The sequence below is a fragment of the Neltuma alba genome, unplaced genomic scaffold (genome assembly GCF_004799145.2).
Source record: "Neltuma alba isolate B1F8T4 unplaced genomic scaffold, ASM479914v2 tig00011543_pilon, whole genome shotgun sequence".
Lineage (NCBI taxonomy): Eukaryota > Viridiplantae > Streptophyta > Magnoliopsida > Fabales > Fabaceae > Neltuma > Neltuma alba.
In genome coordinates, this window is record NW_021636205.1 from 886,886 (window position 1) to 903,601 (window position 16,716).

At 36.9% G+C, this 16,716-nt stretch overlaps 2 protein-coding genes across 5 annotated transcripts; both read left to right on the forward strand.

Annotated features, from left to right (window-relative positions):
* Positions 1-1,061: 1,061 nt before the first annotated feature.
* LOC114714839 (receptor-like protein EIX1) lies at positions 1,062-4,189 on the forward strand. Of its 4 annotated transcripts, XM_028899616.1 has the most exons (4): positions 1,062-3,029; positions 3,144-3,202; positions 3,305-3,833; positions 3,948-4,189. In XM_028899616.1, the coding sequence occupies exons 1-3, from the start codon at positions 1,118-1,120 to the stop codon at positions 3,779-3,781; spliced, it is 2,448 nt and encodes an 815-aa protein (XP_028755449.1). In that variant the 5' UTR covers positions 1,062-1,117; the 3' UTR covers positions 3,782-3,833; positions 3,948-4,189. The 4 variants fall into 4 exon arrangements, with proteins under 4 accessions (XP_028755449.1, XP_028755447.1, XP_028755448.1 ...); XM_028899614.1 differs by having other exon boundaries at positions 1,062-3,202; XM_028899615.1 differs by having other exon boundaries at positions 3,144-3,833.
* A 7,682-nt stretch (positions 4,190-11,871) lies between these two features.
* On the forward strand, positions 11,872-14,913 carry LOC114714818 (uncharacterized). The gene has a single exon (XM_028899589.1). The coding sequence runs from the start codon at positions 11,872-11,874 to the stop codon at positions 14,911-14,913; it is 3,042 nt and encodes a 1,013-aa protein (XP_028755422.1).
* Positions 14,914-16,716: the final 1,803 nt, after the last annotated feature.

A 16,716-nucleotide genomic window follows, 5' to 3' on the forward strand; every position in this document is an offset into this window, starting at 1 on the left:
CTAATTCACAAAACAATTCCAATATACACCCCCTAAAAAAGAAAGAAATAAAAAGTTAAAAATGATATGAGTTTTATTCTGACAAAACGATCTCCGTAGAGTCATTTAAGTTTATTTGTCTGTGAAGATATTAAAATTGAAAATGCGATGCATAATTCTTACCAAACATGACTATTGTGTCCATTGTATATATTTAATCATAAAAGTTTTTTAATAATAAGTGAGTATCATGGACCTATTATCATTTTTTGCACTCAAACTTGTTATTGTTTACAACTCACTTCTCATAAGACTTTTGATAATTATAATTAGGAAAGGTGGATCTCTCTATATTTATCAATCCAAGTCTTTGTTTCTCACTATCTTCATATGGTTAATTTCCTTAACATATTCCCTGTCAATTAGTACGTGGTGAGTCAGCAGGGCGGCGTCACGCTTGCAAACTTTGTCTAATAGTCAGTAGTAGACTTGGAAAATAATGAACCAACACAAGCCAATTAAAAAAGAACAAGTAGTGTTGGCAAACAGAAAAAAGCAAGTAGTAAAGCTTAGTTAGCACGCTAATTAAAAAGAAGCGTCAGACACGAATGGTCTAGAATTTAGACGCGTCTATTTTACTTCAGAGCTATCTATGATACCACCTCCGGCGCGCTCAGTACGCTCAATATAAGGGCCAGATAATTAATTTAAAAAGATTAAAAAATTTAGTCAAGTTAGTTATGTGTAACAAATGTGTGTTGACTTCTTTAAATTATCCTTATTTAATCATGTATATTGAAACTATATTTAGGTAGAAATATTTTACAATCAAATGGGTATTTTTGAGAACACATTATAAATTTGAGAGACAAAGTAAATTGATGTCTTATATTTAGAACGACTAACTAGCTCTTATATTTAGGACAGAAGGCAGTATCGTCTGAATAAAAGGAACCAAGAAAAATGAGTGAAGATAAATAGAATAGTCGCCACAGAATATCAAAGGTGAAATCTAGGCCTATAAATAGCTACAACTGGGGGAAATCCATCCCACACATCAAACCATACACCGTGAGTGATCATGGAAACCTCATTCTCCTATAGCTATATTGCTAATCTTTGGCTTCTATGTTTCCTAATGTCTGCGTTCATGCTCCCCAAAGGCATGTTCACTTTGAGGGGGCAATGCAACGAAAAAGACCGCCACCTTCTCTTAAACTTCAAACACACTCTTGTTGATCCCTCGACCATCCTCTCCGATTGGACCCGTGAGCGAGATTGCTGTGAATGGGCCGGAGTTCGGTGCGACAACACTACCGGCAGAGTCGTTGAGCTTAGTCTCCCTTGTTCTCCAGAATCCTCCCCCCCTGATGGCTGTGATGATGAGAAATCACACTGTCTAACAGGTGACCTCAACCTATCATTGCTTCAACTTGAGTTTCTAAATTACTTGGATTTGAGCAACAATGACTTCCAAGCTATCGTTCAAAAAGGTTCTGAGGATGTGACAAATTGTGATAACATGCCTTTTGTTCATCATCCTCATTCATGTGAAAATTCTTCCAATCTTCATTATCTCGATTTATCTGAAAATGAGAATCTTTATATTGACAATATTCACTGGCTTTCTCGTGTTTCCTCCCTGAAATATCTTTCCCTCGGTGGCATTGATCTTCAGAAAGAAATAGATTGGCTCCAGTTAGCAACTCTCCTTCCATCGCTTACAGAGTTACACTTGGACGGTTGTTCCCTAAGAAACATCAATCCATCTCTCCCGTTTGTCAATTTTACTTCCCTTGAAGTTCTTGACCTTCCTTTTAATGCTTTTAGCACCCAATTCTTGCCTCACTGGTTATTTAACCTTAGTGATCTCACAGTTGTCGACTTGCGCTATAATCATTTTCAAGGCCAACTCCCAAAGAGTTTATTGAATCTTCGAAATATAAAAGAATTGTTATTGACAGACAATAAACTCAGTGGATTGATTCCAGGTTGGCTTGGCCAACTTGAATATCTACAAGTACTTGGTTTCGCTGGAAATATGTTTTGTGGTCCTATTCCGTCAACTCTGGGAAATCTGTCATCCCTGATTGTCTTGGATGTTCGCTCAAACTACTTGAATGATAGTGTTCCAGAAAGTCTCGGACAGCTCTTGAAGTTGGAGCTGTTGAGTTTGGGTGATAATCATTTGACGGGGCATTTGACCGATAGAATTTTTGCCAATCTCTCGAATTTGGAGTACCTTTCCATGGGATCTCCCGGCTTAATCTTTGACTTTCATTCCCTTTGGGTTCCTCCATTTCAACTTGAAGAACTTATTTTGACAAACATGACGGGTCCTAAACTTCCTCCTTGGATATATACACAAACTTCCCTAATAAGTTTAGAGATTGGCTCCTCAAGAATTTCATTTGAACCTAAAGACAAGTTTTGGGGCTTTGCAACCCAGTTGGCAAAACTAGAATTACATGATAACTGGGTTAAGGGGGACATGTCAAACGTGTTACTAGACAACAGATGGATAATTTTAGATTCAAATAAATTTGAAAGTGGTCTCCCTCGATTATCACCAAATGTTGTCCTTTTCAGTGCAAGTGACAGCTCTTTTCAAGGATCCCTTTCTCCACTGTTGTGCCAAAAAATGAATGGGAACAGCCAGTTAAGGTATATAGACTTATCCAATAATTCTTTATCTGGGGAATTGACTGATTGTTGGATGAAATGGAAGTCATTGGTTATTGTTAAGCTCAGCAACAATAATCTAACAGGCACAATTCCACCATCATTGAGTTTTCTGTCTAACCTTACAATTTTGCAGCTCGACAAAAATGTCTTATTTGGAAAGATACCTTTTTCGCTGAAAAATTGTCAAAATCTACAGATCCTTGATCTGGAGGAAAATAAACTCTCGGGATCTATACCAAATTGGATAGGGCACAATGTAAAGGTTCTCCTCCTAAGATCTAACCAACTCAGTGGAACGATTCCGTTACGAATATGCCAATTGTTCTCTCTCACAATATTGGATCTTGCAGACAATAAAATATCAGGTTCAATACCTACATGCCTACATAATATGACGGCCATGGCTTTTCCTCCATCTTCAATTACTCGCATGCCCTCCTTTTGCTTCACGGCTCTAAGCGATACTCTTGTGTTTGTAGACAGTGTCATGTTGCATGCAAAAGGGCAAGGATTGATCTACAAAAAACACTTGCAATTGGTGCGTGCTATTGATCTTTCGAGTAATAATATGTCTGGAACAATACCTCCAGGGTTATTTAGCCTCAATCAATTGCAATTTTTGAATTTATCTCATAATCAGTTTGAAGGGAACATACCGAGAGAGATTGGAGGCTTGAAACAATTAGAGTCTCTTGATCTCGCAAGCAATCGGCTTTCGGGTGAAATTCCTCCAAGTTTGGCTCAATTAACTTTTCTGGGAACCTTAAACCTTTCCTTCAACAATTTCTCTGGAAAGATCCCATCAGGGACTCAACTTCAAGGGTTTGATCCACAGTGCTATGCTGGGAATTCTGAATTATGCGGAGCTCCACTTCAAAAGAACTGCACAGACCAACAAGACATGGAACCCATTGAAGGAAATAACAGTCAAGGAGATGAATTTCTACCTTCATTTTACATTGGGTTGGGAGTTGGATTTGCCACCGCTTTCTGGGGAGTCAATGTTGCTATTTTCTTTAATAGGAATGTTAGGCATTCCTACTTCAGATTCCTCTATTACATCAGAGATGAACTTTATGTTACAATGGTCCTCAGGATGAACTGTTTCCGTCGTTAAATACCTACCTGGCATTGTGGTGAGTGAAACAAACTTATGATTTAAGTTTTGACTAAGTTTTTTAAATGTTGTATATTTATACATTCATCTTCTATTCTGATGACATACATTTACATCACAAAATAACTATAACAAGAAGACGTGCTTTGGATTATATATTTTGCAGGTACTTCGTATGCATGTTTCAGTAAGTCCTCATCAAGAGTGTTTAAGACTGAACATTGCAAGGGAGGACGATGTGATGCTATTGAAGGCATATTACAAGTGAAGTTCTTAGTTTTGAGTGTTACTTTAAAATCGTGTAATAAATATATATATATTTCCATTTTCTGCATAAAATTTGTATCCTTAATAAGTATGTGTCCTTAAATAAAGACGAAATTAAAATATTTCTTTTAGTAAGCAAAAGGAAATGGCCTAAAGTTGTTATATTTATCACTTTTAAAGGAAATTAAGCACTGCGATCAAGTCCTGTTATTCCCCGTAACCTTTGCTGATTTTTCTTTGATTAAAAATAAAAATTGATTATTTTATCCCTCTCTTATCATTAATACATAGACAAAAAACATATAAATAATTTTTAGCGTTTGAAATTTTGTGTGTGTGAAGAAATTTGAAACACTGTAAAATTATTTATATCTTTGTTGTCGTTGATGTCAAAAATTAATTATAAGAGATGAGAGATCACTTGTGAAGGGTAAAATAATCAATTTTTTTATTAAAGAGGGCCATTCTGGTTATTTAACAATATTCAAAAATTTTTAATGAGACTTTATGTCTTGGTCACGAATTTGTTAAAAGTATATGCCTGAATTTGGATTTGAGTATTTCGGTTAGATTTAATTAGGACTCCTTTTTCATTAAAATGGTCCTATATAAAAAAAAAAAGGACAATTATGTTAGAAGACGGAGGGATTATTAACACAGCATTTAAAATGAAAGGCATCGCTGCGGGCCCTGGGATGATTTTCTTTTCCTTTTTTTTTTTTTGTGCTGATGAAAAATTCATGTTGTTTTAAGCTTTTGAGAATCAACTTACCTAAATTTTTTGTAACAAAAAAATTATGTTGCTCCGGCGGTCAGGGCCGGGTTTTGGTCTTCTTGAACTACGCTCTTTGATAAGGTTTGATCTATGTCTAATTCAAGCCAGACATTTATATTAATGTTTAATTGAGCCATTACCGTTGGCCCAAAAAAAAAAAAAACAACGAGCCGTCATTATTTGAGTAAAAGTTAATACCTTACTGTTAGACGCACGTTTAATCCCAAATTAAACGTTTTGTTTTAATTTTACACTAACGCTGTACTCTTAGCTTGTTAGGATGTTCAAATGTGAGTATACTTGAGTTGATTGCGGAACTGTCCGGAAAGTATCACATCGAATAGATTAGATTTGATAAATAATATATAAGGAAGTAAAAGGACCCCAAGACCGGCTTTGCATTTGTGGGTGAAGGAGATCACTGATATTTATGGAGGATGAGTTGTGAATTTTATTTATTTATTATTTTCAAGTTGATCAGCTATCCACACACTCCTGTCTCTTTGAGCCTAGCTTGCTGATCTCTACGCAAAATCTTCGCTAACTTTGTGTCTTCAACCAAGGCTCTAGAGGACTTTTTTTCTTTTTTGTTTGAACGAACATTTTCAGCAAAGGGAAGATATTTGTTGGCTGATGTTTTTAATTTATCCTTGCAGCTTTTGTTGCCATCAATTTATGCTTGTAGTATATTTTACTATTTATGCCGTAATATCTAAAGCATTCGATAATCATTTTTTATTTTCCTACTTTTAATTATTTGATTTGTTACACATGTGAATAATATATATACGTATATATCACAGTATCATGGTGTTCTTATATCCAATATATGTGGATTAAAGTGGATTATATTGGTTTGTCGAGCACTAAACACATTGACTTGACCTGTCAAATAAGGACCATTCTCAGGGGCGTGGAAAAGGATATTTTAAAGAGTAATGAGTAATATTGATGGCTCGAAGTCAACAAGTATTCTCTTTCCCATTATCTTTATTTGCTTAATTTTATCAGCTTTTTCTCCGTCTGACTAGTCAACAAGGTGGGCTCATAATGTAGGGGAGTCACTAATCTCAAATAAATTTAACAAAATCAAAGAAAAAACAGGAGAAAACAATTCTACATAACGTATATTTTTATATATAATTTAATGAATAAATTATGCTACCGTTCTTTCAAAGTAGACAGCAAAAGGGTGGTTGAGGGTAATTAAAAATTTATGAAGTCTTGGTTTATCATATATTTATGTTCTTGATTATATGTCGTGTTTTATGCTTCAATTTAATAAATCAGCGTAAGTTTCCCGTCCAGGACTTCACTATTCGAGTCAAAGTCACTACAAATAATGTAAGAATGGAAAGCTGTGTTACAAATTTCACAAATATAGTTTGACGTTTTGTAAGTTTTACAAGTCGACGCCTCTATGTGCACACAATTTCTGCATTTAATTATCCATTTGGTTTAATGATTTAAGGTTACTAATTGTAGCGTTAAATTAAATATATTATTTATTTAATTACAACCATAAAAAGTATTATATTATGATATTGTTTTCAAAGCCAATTAAGTGATAGTAATAATTGCATGACCATCAAATTAAATTGATGATTAAATGGGGATGGATAAATTGCACATGGAGAAATGTACGTATTGGGAAAAAAAATGCGGAGAGAATCCGATTTTTTCAGGAAGCTAATAACGCAACGTCCAGTTCCCTCTTCTTGATGGGTCAAGAAAATTTGTTTTGTCCATTTGATCATTCTGCGCACTCGTGTCATGGTTAATAATTTTCATATAATATCAAAGCCCACACTGAATTAAAATAGAACTAGAATGAGTTTAAATAATTTCATTGAAGCAAGCTTTTATCCATTGTAAGGATAAGATGAAGAAAATGTTGGAGAGAAACAACCCAATTGAGCCAAGATACAACTTCAGATAAGTTTGATATTAAGAGCTCATTATTTTTGGTTTTTATAGTTTGATTGACTTTTAGTTTTGGTTACATCCCTCTAATTTTAAATTGTGATTTTTGGTTCTTGTAGTTTCATAAGGACTAAGTTTGAGTTAATGCAATTAAGTATATGCACCAAAACCAAAACTCATCTATTCCTTGTACTTTTAACAAGTTTCGATTTTAGTCCTTATAGTGATTAAAAGTTAACTTCATTAAATTTAGACTAAGTCTATATGATATTATAGGGACCAAAAATCATGATTTAAAACCAAGAAACTAAAATCAAAATTCGATCAAAATGTAATGATCCTTTAATTATCTACCAACCATATGCTTATGTTGGCAACCATTCTTCAAAGTTTGTGATAGAATGCTTACAAAATTTTATTTATCATAACAATAGCTTGTTGAACCATAGTAATAGATTACGTAGCTATAATCAACATGTCAAATTAAAAAGCTGAAATAACAACTAAAATAATAAATGACAAATTGATTGATCTCCAGGACGTGGCAGGGAGTCAACTTTGCTATTAGGTGATTTCTAGAAATATCAATATGGAGCATGATTACAAAATTTTTAGTCCTAGTGTTCCTTTTCACTTAATTTCCTTAAACTTTTCCCTATCAACTAGGCCATGGTGATTTAGCCCCCAAAAAAAAAAAAAAACTAGAGCATGGTGGAGAGTTAACATTTTCATGCGGTCAGCACTCAGTAGACCTAAAAGAAAAATAATGAGCGAAGACAAGTGATTCTTTTTCTTTTTTTTTGGAATAAGCCAAGTCAATTAAAATATCTCGTTTTTGGAATTAGACAAACCAATTAAAATAGAGGAAGTAAGAAGCGTCAAACACGAAAAGTAATGAATGATAGTATTTTCAGAAAACAATAAGAAAAAATTAATTGATAGTTGAAACTTCAAATGGAGATGCAGCATTAATTAACTCTGCATTCAAAATGAAAGTTATGAGAACTTTATTGGAGTAATTTATAAATATTTCTGTAAGTGTTTTCCAAGTTTGGAAGCATACACACGAACTTTGTGGAGCTCCACTTCCAAGGAATTGCAGAGACGAACAAGATGTGTAACCCTTGAAGGAAATGACAGTCAAGAAGATGAGTGTTTATCTTCCTTCTACATTGGATTGGGAGGTGAATTTGCCACAGCGTTCTAGGGAGTTTGTGTTGCCATTTTCTTCAACAGAAATTTCAGGCATTCTTATTTCATATTCCTCTACCGTATTAGAGATAAACTTTATGTCATAATGGTCCTCCGGACAAGCCGTTTCTGTTGAAGATCTAATCGTGGTGAAAAAAAAACTTGTGATATAAGTTTTGACTAATTATATGTGAAAAAATCTCAATAAAAGACAGTTGAAATACCTAAATTCAAATTAAAACCTATACTTTTAATAAATTCCCAATTAGGACATGAGTCCTAATTTAGGATTTTTTAATGTTGTTAAATGACCAGAATGCCTCTCTTTAATTAAAGTAAAAAATTGATTATTTTACTCCCCAAGTGATCACTCCCTCTTTTGATTATTTTTAGGATCAAAAAACACATAAAAATGTTATAGTATTTAAATTTGTATATATATAACTAAAATCTTCAAAAATATTTTAATAAAATATTTTAATTACAATATTTAATATTATGTTCTTATAATTTATGTTAGTTTTATTTATTTAAGCTAACGTTGGATCCCAACTCAAAAAGGTAATTTGTAATCACTTAATATAAAATATTTCTTGTAATTAAGATATTTCAAAATCTTAGAAATAAATATTTATATCCTGAAAATATAAAATATTTATTTAAAGGGTACTTATATTGTAATCTAAAATGTTTTATTGAAATATTTTTAAAGGCTTTAATTATATATGCAAATTTTAAATATTATAAATTAATTATGTGCTTTTAGTCCCAAAAAATAATCATAAGAGAAAAGAAAAATATATTGTCATTTGCCTTTTAAGTGTAGTCAATTGCTATTAAAATATAGTAAACAAGGCTGATTTAAAATTTTAAATTTCAGAAGATAGAGGGAGACTAAGCTCAATGACTCTATCAGAGTATTAGTGGTGTTGTCCCGGTGAAGTCCAGTTCATTCACCACAATATAATCTGGCTCATATAAGACCAACTAGAGAGGATGGCAGATGGATCAACCATGGTGTGCTTGAAGTTTCGGACTCAGGAGGAGAAGATAGTCTCTTTCTCATTACAATGAGAGGTATCCATTCTCACTCAAAGAGGCATATGGTTTGATGGGAAGTGATGGATCACCAGCAATGACAGATATTTATACACAACTTTGGGAAATAGTAGTAGTAATGTTTATTAGCGTACTAAACAAGCTTTTTGCCCCCTCTTGTAATTGGCTCTTGTCTTGCTGCAATGTCCCAAATAAAATAACACGACAATTATCACAAATTCTTCATAATGATCTTCATATCTAAGATTGGCCAATCCTCAGGTGTTCAAAATACAGAAGAAAAGTGGAGAAACGAAAATGGAAAATGACAGAAGCTGAAATTAGAGGGGAAAGGAATCCATTCAGAAGGAGGTTTTTAATTGAAGATTTCCTTATTAATTAGCTGGTGGGTCCCGCGATCAACATGTTGTTTTCTTACTGCCAACTTCATTTGAACAATAATGGCATCTTCACGCAGCACGCCCTTGCATGGAATTGGCCAAACTCAATCCATAAATTTGTGGTACGAAATGAACCATTAATGGCAGCAAAAGGAAGAATAAGAATGCTTTCATATGATCTCGTCATCACTTTACGATATTCCACATTAATAATTTGGTCTAAACCAAGGCAAATATTGTCACATCATCACCATTATTATTTGCCTTCGCTTAATGCAAGCATATTATTTCTTCCTTTTGTGCTTCGAACCACACACTGTAGCTTCATTTTTTCCCCTATTATTATGACTGCTGGGTTTGCTGAATCCTGATATTCGATGATGCAGTTAATGAATTGAATGGGATCTTCAGGCTATTTTAAAGAGTTTTCATATGCTCAATGACTTTGTAGCCAACAGCATGAAAACTCTTCGTTAGTGGGAAGTTTTAAGTTTGATTCCATTTTTTTTTTTCATAAACGATTAAGCTCTTAATGAGGAAAATGATGATGAAAAATTATTAACAACGGATTTAACAACGGATTTTTCTATTTTAATTTTAAAAAGCTGTCTCTAAATTCGTCTTTAGTTTGGTAAATTTCAAATAAAACTATACGAATCTTTGTTAAAATATTTTGAGATAGATCCACAGAATTTTTTTTTGGATGTTCTTTAATTTGTTAGAGAGGAAACTCAGGCTATTTTCAAAATTGTCTCTGAGGTTTTTTCGGTTGCGTGAAGAGTTTTGGAATTGCAAGACATGCCCTTGCAATTATTTGTAATTCTCCACACAGGTTATATCTATTGTCATTCCTCCCTTGATCCCAAGACCGTGCAAAAATTATTGACACATTCGTTGCTGAAGAGTGATTCAAAATATTTTCTTAATTCTTGTAAATTGATTAAAATGGTCCTGTTAAAAAAGAGAGAGTAAAATACCCTGACCACCCTTCTATTTTATCTCAATTATAGAAACCTCCCCTCTATTTTATAAACATATATAAACCTCCCTTATAATAAATGTATGCTCCACAAACCTCCCTCTTATATTTAATATTCAATTCCAATTCATCTAAATTGTTAGTTAACCGTTAACTTTAACTTTAAATTATTTTTTTATCAAAATGCCCCTTTTTTTTAACTTAGTAATTATTTAGACATTTATATTTTTCAAAAAAAATATTTTTTATAAAATCAACAATAATTGTATTACGTATATTTTTAAAATTTCTAATATGTTATAAAATTTATTAATTTTGAAAGATTTTAAATTGTAAGAACATATTTCAAATACATAGTTTTTGTTTATCATAAAGCTTAAATAATATAAGTTTGAAAGATTTTATGAATTATTTAAATTTATAATTCAATTTTTAAACACATCTTTGTTACAAAAATTTAAAAACATGTTTAGACAAAGTGTGTGTGTGTGTGTGTGTGTATATATATATTTATTAAAAGAATTAGTTAAATTTTTAATCAAGTCTTTTATGTTTGCCTTAAGTGAATGAAATTCATGTAACTGTAAAAATATAATTTAAGAATTTATCAGAATAAAGGGTAAAATAGTAAGTAAAATTTATTTTAATATAAATTTCAGTTAAAAATAATATTTTTAGAATATTCCTAATAGTATTGAATAACTGGACTAAATTGTATATTTTTAAAATAGAAGGGAGGTTTGTATAAAACTAAAATGATAGTCAAAGTATTTTACTCAAAAAAATAAACCGGACGGAGAATTATTAATTAGTTCAGGATATATAGTTTTTGACAATTTGAATGTTGAAGGTGAATATAAATATATTGAATATATAAATTATGTGTCGTTTTATATGCGCAATTATAATATCGGTTTTGGAGTCGACGCGCTTAATATCTTTTGCCGGGAAAAACAACACCCCATACCTCATTGTACATCTCCAAAGCCCAAGCCCATTCAAATAGAATCCGGCCTATTTTGCCCTTCCTCACCGCCCACGCCTTCGTAAATGTCTCACAAAATAATGATAACTAAATATAAGCAGTTTGTTAGCAAGTGATTTGTAAATATGTTATGAGCCCATCCACCACGGATGATCCAAGCCCAAGAGATGAAGAAAGACCGGTGAGACGTAGTGTAAGGGTGAAAAGGAAAACGTGGAAGTTGAGGGAAATCGAGGAAACGGAGGCAATATAATAAGACAAATTCGGTTAGATGAGGGTGTGGAATATTTTCGGATTGCTCTCTTCCTCTGTGATTCTCTCTCTCTCTCATCTTTCTCTCTCTCTTGTCTGGTGTCCGTCTTACTGTTCATTTTGCATGTCCTTCTCCCTTGCTATTGTAACTCTGCCATTTCTATCAGAATTATCAGTTGAATATACAGAGTACTTTTCATCGTATCATTTGTTAGTCTGTGCACTATATTTGACGTTCCACCGATTACTTACGTAACATTTGGTGCTTTCATTGAGAGCATGGCGGAGAATACGCGAATGAAAGAGATACAAGCCGAACAGAAGAAAGCGAGTGAGTTCATGGAAGAAGCTAAGGGTAAGTTCGCGCGAATGGAAAGTCTGTTCGAGATAGTATTACAGTCTTTGGATGAGCTGAAACGAGACAAGAATCAGGCTGGGTCAGGGTCGACGTCGATGCACGAACCATCGGCAACTCATGAACACTCTGCAAACCCGACGGTTCACACCTTTACAACGGTCACCGGAAGGCAAATGAAGCTAGATTTTCCCCGGTTCGACGGAAAGGATGCTCTGGACTGGATTTTCAGGGCGGAGCGATTTTTTAAATATTATGAGATCCAGGAATCACAGCGATTAATCATAGCCGCGATACATTTCGATGGAGAAGTTCTACCTTGGTTTCAGATGCTAGAAAGGTCACATCGGGTGCCTATTTGGAATGCTCTGGTGCAAGCTATTGAAGAGCAATTCGGACCCTCGCAATTCGACAGTGCACGGGGTCAGTTATTCAAACTGACACATCAGGGTCCACTGGAAGATTATAATAACAAGTTTATCGCCTTATCCAACAGAACTCAGGAAATACCGGAAGCCGCATTGTTGGATTGTTATCTGGGGGGGTTAAAACCTGAGCTGAAGAAAGATGTGCTCGTGCAAAGACCCACCATAGTGCACAAGGCCATGGCTCTGGCTAGACTATTCCATGATGCGACAGTCTTCGGGTTCACACCATCTAAAACAAAGACTACCTCGGGCGCCGGGAGAAATTCAACCAGGAATTTTAGCGCATCGTCGACAGGAACCTCCACGAACTACACAGGGGGAAAAGCCAATTTGCCACCCTTATTACCTACCCCGAATATGCCTCCTATCAAGAAAATCACACCAGCAGAGATGCAAATTAGAAGAGAGAAGGGATTATGTTACACCTGTGATGAAAAATTCTCTCCAAGTCACCGTTGCCCGAATAAACAATTAATGATGCTTCAGTCGGAAGAGGAGGCGCATGAAGATTCTAAATACATGGTGGGGGAGGAACAGGGAGAGGCAGAAGTGACCCTGCATCATTTATCCCTGTACGCACTGAGAGGGACACACGGTCCTGCCACGATTCGCTTTAATGGATCTATATTGGGAACCAACATGCAGATCCTGTTAGATGGAGGAAGCTCGGACACGTTCATACACCCCAGGATGGTACATCATCTTAAGCTGCCCATAGAGATAGCAAAGGAAATTCGCGTGCTGGGGGGATTCGGCAGGATACTCAGAACCAATGAAACAGTAGTACAAGTACCGGTACAGATTTGTGGGCACACTCTGGCCATTACTATGTACGTGCTGCTGGTAGTAGGAGTGGATATGATCATGGGAGCAGACTGGTTGGAAACCTTGGGACCACACGTTGCAGATTATAGCTCATCTACCATCAAATTTCTCGAGAATGGCAGTTTTGTAACCCTGAAGGGATTTCGAGGACCACCAGTGATTCAAGCACAGTTGCATCACTTAACCCGAATCTGTAGTATGGACTCGATTGCGGAATGTTTCATGCTCAAACCGGTGCATGCAACAGCCACTACATCGGAGAGTACCATTCCGGATGATTTGAACGAAGTCTTGGAGCAATTCAAAACCATCTTTGACAAGCCCAATGGCTTACCCCCGGACAGAGGACACAAACACCGAATAGAGTTGTTACCAGGGGTCAAACCGATCAAGGTTCGGCCCTATCGCTACTCGGTATCCCAGAAGGCAGAGATTGAACGACTAGTGACAGAACTACTGGATGAAGGACTCATTCAACATAGTCACAGCCCGTTTTCCGCACCGGTGATTTTAGTTAAAAAGAAAGATGGTACTTGGAGGTTTTGCGTAGACTATCGTGCTCTGAACAATGCTACGGTCAAGGATGCTTTTCCCATGCCCATAGTAGATGAACTATTGGATGAACTGCATGGCTCTGCCATTTATTCCAAGCTGGACTTACGATCCGGGTACCACCAGATCCTGATGCATGAAGAGGACATAGAAAAAACAGCTTTCCGCACCCATCAAGGCCTATATGAGTGGAAGGTGATGCCCTTCGGACTAACGAATGCCCCAGCAACCTTCCAAGCATTGATGAATTCGATTTTCCAACCATTCCTGAGACAATTTGTGTTGATATTCTTCGACGACATATTGGTCTATAGCAACTCCTGGGAGCAGCACTTGGCGCATCTTAGGGAGGTGTTAGCAACACTACATAAGCACCGTCTGTTTGAGAAGCGATCGAAATGTGCGTTCGGTCAGCGACGAATAGAATATTTGGGGCACATTGTATCAGCAAGGGGGGTAGAGATGGACCCTTCGAAGGTGCAGGCAGTTCAGGACTGGCCGACGCCGACCACAGTCTCGCAGCTTAGGGGATTCCTCGGATTGAGTGGGTACTATCGCCGGTTTATTCAGGGATATGCCCAATTGGCAGGCCCATTGACTCAGTTATTAACTAAAGATGGGTTCCATTGGAATTCAGAAGCCCACGAAGCCTTCAGCAAGTTGAAACAGGCTTTGGTCCAAGCTCCTTTGTTGGCTTTACCTGATTTTGCTGAACCTTTTGTACTAGAAACGGACGCGTCAGGGATAGGCATTGGCGCCATCTTGAGTCAACGCAACCACCCCATAGCTTATTTTTCGAAGAAGCTATCTCCACGTCGACAGGCACAGTCAACTTATGTGCGGGAATTATATGCGATCACAGAGGCCGTAGCGAAATTTCGACATTATTTATTCAGTCACACTTTCGTGATTCGAACGGATCATGCCAGTCTGAAGCATATTGGTGAACAGACCATTCAAACCCCTGAACAGGAAGCGTGCCTTCCCAAATTGTTAGGGTACCGTTTCACGATTGAATACAAGCCGGGCAAACAGAACCAAGCTGCGGATGCATTGTCACGAGCCACATGCATGACCTTAGTAAGTATTCAGGATGAGTTAATGAATGAGATTTTTCGGCGTGCGGTGACATCCCCTGCTTTGCAAACCATTCGGTCTTAATTAAACTCCGAACCAGTACGGTCACGAGGGTACCATTTGAAGCACGATCATTTGTACTGGAGAGGTCGATTAGTAGTTCCGTGGGACCAACCAGAGTTAATCACCAAACTCCTGGACTATTTTCATTCTTCCATTATTGGGGGACACTCTGGTTTCCTTCGTACTTTCCACCGAGTGGCTAGTCTTTTCTTTTGGCCGCGAATGCGGCTGGACATCAAGGATTATATTCGACGATGTGGGGTGTGCCAGCAAGTAAAGACGTCACAGCTCCACCCAGCTGGGTTACTTCACCCGCTACCTATTCCCGACAAAATTTGGGAGGACATCGCAATGGATTTTATCACGTCATTACCCGTTATTAAAGGACTCAGCGTGATAATGGTGGTCATCGATCGTTTATCTAAATACGGCCATTTCATTCCCTTGCCTGCGAACTTCAGTGCCAGTCATGTAGCAGAAGCCTTTCTTCAACATGTGATTCGGTTACATGGGATGCCGAAGAGCATTGTGTCGGACAGAGACAAGGTGTTTACCAGCGCCTTTTGGCGGCACCTGATGCGTTTACAGGGGGCCCAACTCTGTTTTAGCTCTGCCTACCACCCCTAATCGGACGGTCAGTCAGAGGCTCTGAATAAGTGTTTGGAACAATACCTGCGGTGCTTTGTGTTTGACTACCCCCGATAGTGGTTATCCTACTTACCATGGGCAGAATTCTGGTACAATACGGCTTATCATTCCGCAACGGGCATGACACCCTTCAAGGTGGTCTACGGGAGGGACCCTCCTCCAGTGCTGTCGCATTCATCCTTCGAAGATACGCCATTTGACGTTTACCGCCAACTAGAACAACGGGATGAAGTACTGGTAATTCTGAAAGCTAACCTCCGTAAGGCTCAAGAGAGGATGAAGCATTTTGCTGATATGAAGAGAGTTGACCGGGAATATCAAGTGGGTGACTGGGTACTTGTCAAGTTGCAACCATACCGTCAGCATTCGGTACAACTGAGGAAGTTTCAGAAATTAGCGTTACGTTACTTTGGTCCCTTCCAGATTGAATGACGTGTGGGTGCAGTAGCGTATCAACTACAATTACCCCCATCAGCTCGTATTCACCCAGTGTTTCACGTATCTAGTCTGAAGCCTTTCTTAGGTGATCAAACTGGGGTTTCGTATTTGCCGCTACCCCTTCGTACACTACCGGAGGGGCCTATGGATGAACCTCTGGGGGTTGACGATTTTCATGTGTTGCAATAGGGCACGGACCGTGTTGAGCAATGCTTGGTTCGTTGGGCAAGTTCAAATACTCGCACCTGTGAGAATGTTTCAGACATGCATGCACGTTATCCTCTTTTCAACCTTGAGGACAAGGTTATTTCTAAAGGAGGGGGTAATGTTATGAGCCCATCCACCACGGATGATCCAAGCCCAAGAGATGAAGAAAGACCGGTGAGACGTAGTGTAAGGGTGAAAAGGAAAACGTGGAAGTTGAGGGAAATCGAGGAAACGGAGGCAATATAATAAGACAAATTCGGTTAGATGAGGGTGTGGAATATTTTCGGATTGCTCTCTTCCTCTGTGATTCTCTCTCTCATCTTTCTCTCTCTCTTGTCTGGTGTCCGTCTTACTGTTCATTTTGCATGTCCTTCTCCCTTGCTATTGTAACTCTGCCATTTCTATCAGAATTATCAGTTGAATATACAGAGTACTTTTCATCGTATCATTTGTTAGTCTGTGCACTATATTTGACGTTCCACCGATTACTTACGTAACAAAATATTTCTGTAAGGACTTTTAAAGGAGATG